This window comes from Microtus ochrogaster, chromosome 2 (genome assembly GCF_000317375.1).
Source record: "Microtus ochrogaster isolate Prairie Vole_2 chromosome 2, MicOch1.0, whole genome shotgun sequence".
Lineage (NCBI taxonomy): Eukaryota > Metazoa > Chordata > Mammalia > Rodentia > Cricetidae > Microtus > Microtus ochrogaster.
Genome location: NC_022010.1, coordinates 44213961 through 44223751, shown reverse-complemented (window position 1 = coordinate 44223751; position 9791 = coordinate 44213961). Strand labels below are relative to the sequence as shown.

The window sequence follows — 9791 nt, the reverse complement described above, 5'->3', positions numbered from 1 at the left end:
GGCATTGCCTATGGGTTTCAGGGTCTCAGCAGGCTTGGCATTGCCTATGGGTTTCAGGGTCTCAGCAGGCTTGGCATTGCCTATGGGTTTCAGGGCCCCAACCTGCTGTGTGTTGCCTACAGGCGTGGGGCTTTCCCCGGCCTTGACGTTCAAGACCTCAGCATTGTTGCTCCCGTTCTCTGAGGGTGATTTCTTCTTGCCACCTAGCACTGAGCGGAAGTCTGGGGTGGCAGCTTTTGGGGGTGGGACCTTCTCAGGAACGGGGGTCTTAGGGGTCCCCTTCTTGGCTAGGACAGAGCGGAAGTCAACCTGCTGGGGGCTATGTACCTTCCTTTCTTCCTCGGACACGGTCTTTGGCTTCACTTGCCGTTGAAGGTTGGCACGGAAATCCATCTGCTCGGCTGGGATCTCCTTTAGGTCTTCTTCTGATACGGTCTTGGTGCTCACCTTCTTTCCCAGGAGGTCACGGAAATCCAGCTGCCCCACCTCCTGTTGGCGGATGGCCTCTTCTGTGTGTAGCCTGGTCTCTACCCGTCTCTTCAACAGCCCTCTCACGTCTTCTCCGTCTTCCTCCTCTGGCCAACCTTGCCCTCTTGCTGGCCAGCCGGGCCTCAGGGTCCCATCACGGTCACCATCACCATGAGCTTCAACTCCTCCACCACAGAGGCCCTCACAGGCAGCAGGCTCCCGCCCCCTGCAGCAACCAGTGAAGGAAAAAGGGAAAGTAGCAAGAGGAAAAGGGGCTGGGTAAGGCAGAAACGTCAGGGGAGAGCAAATCCCTGAGGGCGGAGGGTAGAGAGGAGGGGGAAGGGGACGTGGGGCCGGCCAGGCTGTGTTTATAGAAGGGAACATTGGTGAGAGGCGCTCACTTGCCTAGTTGGTTTATTATATCCGTAATGACTTCAGTAGCCTTATAAGGGTGTGTGCAAAAAAAAAAAATAATAAAATAAAGAAAAAGAAACACACATCACTCCCTTCTTCGCCTTCCCCTGCCCTCCCTCCTTCATCCCCTTCCAATCTTTCCCTTTGGCTCTGGTAGCCTCAGTAGGAGGACACAAACAATCCCAGGCTTCGAGGCCAGGAGGAGGGTGTGGGGAGTGCAGGAGCCTGACCAGGCAGCTCCTGGGGGCACTCACCGTGGTAGGGCTCTGGCGGGTCTGTTCTGCAGCATCAATGACACCTGGCAACTGCACTCGCCAACCCGGTTCCTGGCGAAGTCAAGGACAGTACAGTAAGGACTATGAGACTCCCTGGGCAAAGGACCTATTCAGCCCAGGGCTGGAAGGAAGGCAAGGCAAGTGTAGACCTGGTCACGAGCTCATGGGCTATCGGGGATGAAGGAGGCCTAGGGTTTAGCTGTGGCATCCTTCCCAGACTTAGATTTAGGGTAGATCTCTCACCTTGTGGTCAACCTTGATTTTTATAGTTCTGAATTAAAGAGAAGGGAGACGGAAAAAAAACCTATCTGAGGCAGCAGCAGCATGTACAAGTGGGAATTCTTTCTTAACTACGAGTTAATCACTCAGTCCAAGAAGAAAGGCTGCCGGGGGCTGCGATGAAGCCGCTGGTCTATACACACAGGCCCTGCTCAGATACCCGCCATCTGATTCTCCAATGGCCGAATTCTCCCTGAAAACAGTCCCAGCCTTCTCCCTCAACATTCTGTGTTGTTCCGTGTTAAAAACCTAACAAGTGTGTCTCCCAACATGGGTGGCCTTTCTTTTCCTCCTTCAGGCGGGGAGGGCTTGCGATTCTCTACACTCATAGACCTTTTCAGCCTCGAGGGGTGCACACTGGCTGAGGCCCCTCTTCTTAGGCAGGGGCTGAGTGGTTAACAGGGCGGATTCAAAGCAGAGAGTCCTCTGGCCTACAAGGTGGCCCTCTGCTGGCACTTCTGAGTGCTGTTTAGGGAAGGAGCAAGTCCACCATTCGGAGGACTAAACTTTCTATTCAGGATTGTCTGGCCCTCACCACAGCCACATGCTTTGTCTTGCTCTCAACAACATGCCAGCTAAGTTCGGAAAGGGTAGGAAAACACAGGAGGCTGTGGGGATTGTAGAAGGCAGTGCTGGGACTCTCGGGTCTCACTTGGTCCCCTAGCGCCTTCACAACACTGCTAGGTTTGAGGGACCCTTTGAGATCCCACGATAGGTAAAGCAGTTGCCAGCTCTGGGACCTCTTCCTTACACAGCCCGACTCACTTCACCTGTGGCTCCAACAGGCTAGAGGCAGCGCTGCTCTTTTGGGACAGTGGAGGGGGGTGAAGGTTAAATAATGGGCTAAACTCACAGAATTAAGTAGCAGGGACAGGGGCCAGGACATACTAGACTTGTGGCCTGTGTGCAGGTTCTACATTGTTCATCAGAAATAGTTTGCTCTGGGACCCTCGTGTGTTTCTTATAATGTCTGTATACATGTGACGAGTGGATACACACATAAGTGTATGGGTCCATCTGGTAGGAACCTATGCCTTGAATCTGGGAATGTATGCTTATGCCTCCTGCTGCCACAGTGGTACATCCACCTCATTCTGTCTGCTACATCCTCATGGAAAGATGCTAGTGGCCTACAGGATGGTTCTGCTCTTGGGGTCTGCAGATTTGCTCCGCATCCTTGGGCAGGGACCTTTGGGAAACTAGGGCAGATCGGCAGATCTACTTGCTCCCTTTGGGCCTCTCTCACCTGTTGGGGCCTCCTCCTTGGCCCCAGCATTGCCTTTATGTTATACCAGGCTATGCCTCTGTAGATCCCTTCATGTAACCTCAGCTACCCCATTCTTCTCTCCTCTCCTTACAGCCCCCCGCCCCCCAGTTTGTTCCTTCCTCAAGCCCAGGGTCTCCGAAGTTACCAGTTCAAGCAGCCTGAAGAGTCCAGGCTACCCCTCTGCTTACCAAGCAACTCGTTAGTGCCAGGCTGTGGGCATGATCCCTGAGGCCCCCATTCTGCCAGACCACTGGGCAGCATCAGGCCGTTCTTTCCCTGCTCCACACTATCCCGTGCCTGATGCTGGCCAATGGGTGTTTACTTGGTAGCTCTTTCCTACTTTTCCTCACGGAGTTTCCTCTTGTCAGAAAGACAAAACCCAGGCATAGAAATTAGGAGCAAATACTGACCAGCCGGCCCCACTTTACCCTAGCTGCACCCCAGGAGGCTGTGATCAGAGCTGGACCACCTCCTAATGAGCTGGAGCCAGGCTTATCTATATCTCCCCATGGAAGGACACAGTAAGGGCTCCCTTCATCATCATGATCTGTCCCCATTGGGGGGGGAGCACAGACAAAGATCAAGTCCCAGGGTCTCTGGTTCCACCTACCCCCAGATCTCACCCCGAGGAGCACTGAGACACCATGGCCACTGGGATAATTATCTTGAAAGCTGAAAATGTAAAGCTCTATTGGGTCTTTAAGGCAAGTCATGGGTTCTCCTGGAGCCTAGAGAGCTCAGACAGACCTTCACTGGGGTCATCTACCAGTGTCCTAACCAGCAGGAACAGCATCTCGAGACAGCTTTAGTATTACCCATAATACTCCATTACAAACTTGGGCAGAGACTGAGGCCCTGCCCTGGTCTTGCCACACAGGACACAGCAGCCATGCTGCATGCTGCACCTGCCACAAAACACGGAGACCTTTGGTTCCCCTTTCCCGAGCCCTGTAAAGAAGCTCTTGCTCTAGTTAGAAGTCTGCCTTGGGTCTCACCCCAAACCACCCGCACATAGGGTGATTTTATATACAAAGGGGACGAATGGATTTCCTGGAAAGTATCTATGTTCTCTAACATTGCAGCTGGAGTTTGGAGTTGGCTTGTTGCTAGCTCTCCTCTTGGTCAGAGCTTGTGAAGGGTAGGGAAAGTCCAAACTTAGTCTCATACACTACTCCATAGTCGTAGAAACTGATTGGACCCCCTTGGTGTTCTCCCGGCCCCCCAAGCCTTCCTCCTTGAAAGGCCCTCCCCCATGGGCTAGGTCTGACTTCTGTCAGGACAAAGACAGTGAGAGGGAAAAAGGCCCCTGGTCGGCCTGGCAAGCACTCCTAAAGAGAACTTTCCACTGACTTTCCATTTTTTGCTAGGGACAGAGTCAGCACCATGGTAATGGCCTCCCAGAAAAATGAGGAATCCAGACTTTGCGAGGAAAAGAACAAGGGAGACATGGGTGAACAGGCCAGCGTGAATTCCCAGGTCCCCAAATTCCCAGTGCATGGAAAGACATCCCCAGTGTAAGAATGGAGGACCATCTGATTGAAGCAAAAGACGAGGGCTTGAACTTAGGCTCAGCTCGTGACCATGAGCAGGTCAGTGACCTGAGACCTCCGTGTCCCTCATTATTAGATGAGAAGGCTAGATAATTTCTGTGTCCCTGCCAGCTGGGATAGGCTACATTTTATGGCTGTCCCCAGCTGGTCCCAGACAGTCTGCCTTTTGCCCTCCCTCTAAGGGTCTGGTAAACTTCTTCCAGCCCTTTGTTTTGAGTCCCCTGCCCCCTTCTTTCTCGGCTCACTTAACATTGGCCAAGACCTAGTTTTTCTTTTTGCTTCAAAAATCTCCCCAAAAGTCAGGAGGTGGAGGCAATAGAATCAGGAATTCAAGGTTATCTATATTGAGTTTGATGCCACCCGGGCAATATGAAGTTGTATCCCACAAAAATCAAACCAAACAAACAAAATCTCACACACACACATAAAAACTTCATTTCTTATAGGATATCTAGCTTGGTTAATACACGGATCATCTCAAAGTACTGTTCCTTCATCAGAAAGTACTGCCATAGCCAGTCAGTTTCTGTCCTGGTATTGGCCTCCTGAGCAAGAGTATAGGCTCTTATCACAGAGACAGATTTGTCCCCCTGGTAATAATGAGTTCAAGCAAAAGGCAAAGTCAGTTGACATATTCTAGGCACATGGCTGATGGTAACAGGACAACAGATAATTGTAAGAGGGTCCTGTGTTTAGTTCAGATCCACAGAGTTCTGCCCATATGGGCATAACTTCTGAGCAGACCCAAAGATTTCTAAGAAATAATGGTTTTATTTTTTTAAAGTATATCTTTAATGCCCTATGTGTCTGGGGTGGTCTACTATGTAGCAGTAGCTAGCTGATGTCAGTAGGTATCTGGGGTGGTCTACTATGTAGCAGTAGCTAGCTGATGTAAGTAGAAAGCACATGCTCACAATTATTGTAGGCACAGTCTTCCATCACAGCAAACGCCTTGGCATGTGGCTTGGAGAGCTGATACTGATGAACACCATGAGCTCAGCATGGGGAGTTGATACAAAGTAGTCAGGCACCCATTACCTGTCTAAGCCTAGATAAACAATCCTTCATGAATACTAGTGGCTGTACAGACCAGGCAGAGAAAGATCAAGGCATGCATGCTCTCTGCCTCTTGTCATATGATGCCATGAGACTTTGCCAGCAGGAAGGCCATCACCAGATAAAGCTACCACCCTGGCACCTACAGAGACCTTTGTTTATAAAGTTATCAAGCTTCAGGCATTTCATTACAGCAACAGGAAATGAACTAACACATCAGTCCACAGAAACTGAACAAGTATTTGCTGTTTTAAATTGGTAAGTGTGGAGGGATTTGCTACACAGCAAAAGGTACCTAATACTAACACATCCCCTTAAACCTCTACCCTCCCGTATCTATCCCTTCTTTCCCAGCTCCTTCTCTCTTGAGAGAGGGTATAATTGTGTAGCCTCGGCTGGCCTCAAGTCTACCGTGACCCTCCTGATCCAGCCTCCCAAATGCTGAGATTAAGATGTGAGCTACCAGGCCTGCTTCACATTTCTGCATCTTTCATAGTCTTCACACCCCACATAATATCTCGAGTCAATATGTAATGCTAGAGGCTCCTGGGGAACCAAGTTCCCGGGGAACTGAGCTCAGAGGGAAGGGCTCTCCTCAAGGACCTGCCCTACTCAACTGCAAGAACCAAGAGCATGGTAACCACACTGGGCCCGTGCCAGCTGCGGTTCCTCTGGCTTCCCAGTCCTAGCCCAGGAGTCTGAGGAGGGGGTGAGGAAGGCTGGCAGGCTATGCAGACTCACTTGAGCATGATCTCATACTGGCCGGCATGCCAGGGCTGCACGTTCTTTAGGACTAAGGTGAACACGTCCTCATTCTGTAACAGCTCGAAGTGGCCGTTATCCTTGGAGAGGGCTTTGCCATCTCGGAGCCAGTGCACAGTTGGGAAGGGGTCTCCAGCTATGGCACAGGAGATGAGGACACTCTGGCCCAGGCAGGCTGTCACTGAACGAGGCTTGCTGATGAACCAGGGCTGGGTGCCGTCATGAGGCTCTGGAAGTAAGTAAGGGGGAAAACATTGGGACGGAAGCTCTTCAGCATAGGGCTTGGCATCCACTTCATCCTCCATGAGGGCAAAGGATCAGGAGACCTTGGTAACAGAAGTGTGTTACCAAAGACTAGGTGGTCCAGAAGGTTCTTGGACGGGGTATGCAGTTACAGCACTTACTTCTTAAAAATCTGCCTCAGTTATGTTATCAGACGATACTACTGGAATGAATTTATGTAAGTCAGAGTGAGGGCAGCGAACCATGACAGTAAGGAGTCCCAGGCTGGGTGCTCCAGATGTGTATCCAGTCTGACTGCTGGGAACTGCTGCTCACTGCATGTTAGTGCATCTCACTTTTCTTCTTTAAAAGGAGGCCTCCACAGAAAGGACTCAAATGTGTAATTCATATCCCAAACCATCAGCACCAAACTTTACGGAATTACCTCAGCAATCCATCCGGTTTAGCAGCAGCCCAGAGAGAGCTGGGACCTCAGGAAGCTGGGAAGGAAACCCCACTCTGCAAGAGTTTGAGATGGAGACAGTGATCTGCCTCTGGCTGCAATGGGACCAGAGTGGTCTCCTGTGTTTCTCTCACCTCTAAATGGCTTTTGAAGAATCTGGAATGCCACTCCCCCGCCCCCACCCCCACGCCAAACGAGCTCAGGTTCACCTTGCACGGTGAGTACGGCCTGGGTGCGGACTTCTCCAGCACTGTTCCAGGCCTCACAGGTATATGTGCCTGTGTCCTCTGGGAACACCTCCTGGATACACAGGCTGTGCCGGCCACCCTTCTGTTCAAAGTGGAAGTCTTCTGACTCCTGGATCTCATTCTCATTGTGAAACCATATGACTTCTGGAGGTGGGTTCCCTGAGCAGAGAGTAGCAACAGAAGATTGTGAGAGAGGGACTTCCCTAGCCAGGAAGCAACTGTGCACTGAACATGCTAATGCTGGGCTAAACAAGCTACCAAAGGCTTTGCCTTAGTTTCCCCACATGTTCTGCCTTGTAGGATTGTTAAGAGCAACAACCGAGTTAATCTAACCTTTGTGAGCTGCTCACAGGATGGCGTGTAGCACAAAGAGAACACCTAGCCCTGAAGGTGTTTCTGCCCTGCCCTGCCCTGCCCTGCCCTGCCCTGCCCTGCCTCACATAGAGACTCCACAGGCAGGCAATGGTAATGCCATGGTAACTCCCTTGCAGACTATCACCAGAGAGAACTCTGTAAGCACGGGGCCAGCACACAGGACCACCACAGAAATGTGGTCTCGGGACCCCAGCTTGCAGAGGATTGGTTGGTGATGGGTAGGGGTGCCAGCCTATGCTTCTGGAATGTGTTGGGGGTACAGATCAATGGCCATGTGAGGGTTTTCATAGGTATAAAAGCTGACCACGAGGCTCTACTTCCAGAGGAGTGAAACCCCTGGGGAGACTTTAGAGTGAGCAGATGGCCATTTGTCTAGGAGCCGGGGATCATCACCTCCTCAAGGACAAGTCCTCAGGTCCTGTGACGGTTCATATTTATTGTTTTTGCAGGTCTAGAGGAACTAGGAAGTCAGAGATGGTCCCTCCTAGTTTTCAGAGGCACTGATAGAAACCAAGAACCACAGATGCATCCAAAGGTACTAGGTCTACTCTGTCTTGAGTGTGGAGCTGGGACTTTGTGAGCCTCTCCTGCTAACCCCAGCAAGGGGCATGAGAGCTTTGTCTCTGTGCAAGCCACATTTCTTTGCCTGTTTTAGAAGGATCTCTGATTACCAGCTTTCTACCTCAGAATCTGACTGGAGCAACTCAGATGGCTGCAGAGACTCGAGAGCTCACACGAGCTCATTCTGCACCATCTAAAAACTTTCTAGAAAGTCTTTAGGGTTTTTTTAAGTACAGGCTTATATTTTCTACAAATTGGATAATTTGACTTCCTCTTTTCCTATTTTCAACCTTTTCATTTCTTTCCCTTGCCTTATTGCTCTGGCTAAGATTCCAACCACTATATCGATTAAGATCAGAAAGACTAGGCACCCCTGTTTTTTTTCCTCATATGACTTGAAAGTAGAAGGGGAACTATTTGGGAAATAGAAGGGGGCTGGTGGGAGGAAAGGAAAGGTAACTAGTAAATACAGTTAAAGTATATGATTCTTTTGAATAAATATAATTATAAAACTCATTATTTTCTTACAATGAACATGTACCAATTAAAAAAAGAGTTGGAATTATATAAAACAAAAAAACCAAAACCCCAAACTTTCCATTGGGACTAGGCACATTAATCTTTTCCATCTTCTTCCTCTGGACCATATAGCCATCAATCTATAAATGATACCCACACAGCAGGAGAAGCCAAGAGGCTCCATTCCTTTGAACCCCTTGCTGATGGTCCACGATGATTTTCTGGACACCTAGGAGCAATACCCATTGCCACATGGTCACCCTCTCACACACCCCGAGGAGAGAGCGGTATGGACAGACCTGACACCTGGACTGTCATGGTGACCTGGCTTCCATCCATGACTTTGAGATCAGAGAGGCCTTGCAGGAAGATGGGTGCAACGGGCTTGCTGGGAGCCGGGGGCAGAAGGTGCTCCCTCTCTCCTTTACTCTTCTTTTCTGTGTTGTGGGAATAAAATGGGAGAGAAACATTCTATTCTTTCACACACTCAACAAACACACTAGACGACAGAGTTGTGCTGAAGCTCGGGTCTCATGCCTCTGGGGAGGCTCTGGAGAGCACAGGGGACAAGGCAGGCCCCATGTCACTACTTGACGTGACAATGCTCTTGCTTGACAGCAGAGACTAAACAGTGAAGTTCCATGGAGTCCTGAGCAAGCAAGCTCGGCTTCCCGAGGAGAACCTTAGGGAGGAAGTTCACACTTGGCATCTTCATAACGATTTCCCCCTTAAATTCTCTTTGCTCTTTTGAATTAAGTGATTCACTCATGTGACACAGAATCCAAATGATGCCAGAAGGCCTATGTGAAGCCTCCCTTCCAACCCCGCTCGCCCCCTGGCACTGTCTCCCCAGCAGTAAACAATGCTTGGATTCTTCTTAATCCTGCCAGACATGATCTGTGTGTACAACGTACACAGCAAACAGAACAATTCTCTTTCTTCTTCTTCTTCCCTCTCCTCCCAGTCCCTTCTTACCTCTTCTTTCAGTGCTGGGAGGCAAATCTGGGATCTCAGATATAAACACCTACTCTACTACCAACCTCTACTTCTGGGATCATTTCTTGCCTTTTCTGAAAAATAAACTAAAGCTAGGTGTAGCGACACACACCTCTAATCGCTGCACTCAGGAGGCAGAGGCAAGAGAACGGTGGGCTTGAGGCCAATTTAGGGTATGGTCATGTCTCGGCTAAACAAAGTAACGCTACTGGTGAGATGCAACTCAGTGAATGAGCGGCAGCCGCACCTGTACAAGGGTTAGGATTCATTTTTACAGCCTCCCCTCCATCTCTCTCTCACACACTGTGTGTGTGTGTGTGTGTGTGTGTGTGTGTG

The 9791-nt window shown here is 50.1% G+C and overlaps 1 protein-coding gene across 2 annotated transcripts in view; it reads right to left on the bottom strand.

Annotated features, from left to right (window-relative positions):
* Positions 1-9791, bottom strand: part of Mylk (myosin light chain kinase) — a 255864-nt gene that overhangs the window by 82481 nt on the left and 163592 nt on the right. The window contains exons 12-16 of one of the 2 annotated variants that reach the window (XM_026788073.1): positions 8759-8896; positions 6966-7163; positions 6051-6300; positions 1137-1208; positions 4-694 (exon numbers count right to left, since the gene is read on the bottom strand). In XM_026788073.1, coding sequence (XP_026643874.1) covers positions 4-694; positions 1137-1208; positions 6051-6300; positions 6966-7163; positions 8759-8896 — 1349 coding nt within the window. The remainder of the gene's footprint in view (positions 1-3; positions 695-1136; positions 1209-6050; positions 6301-6965; positions 7164-8758; positions 8897-9791) is intronic. The other variant, XM_013351635.2, reaches the window with a different exon arrangement.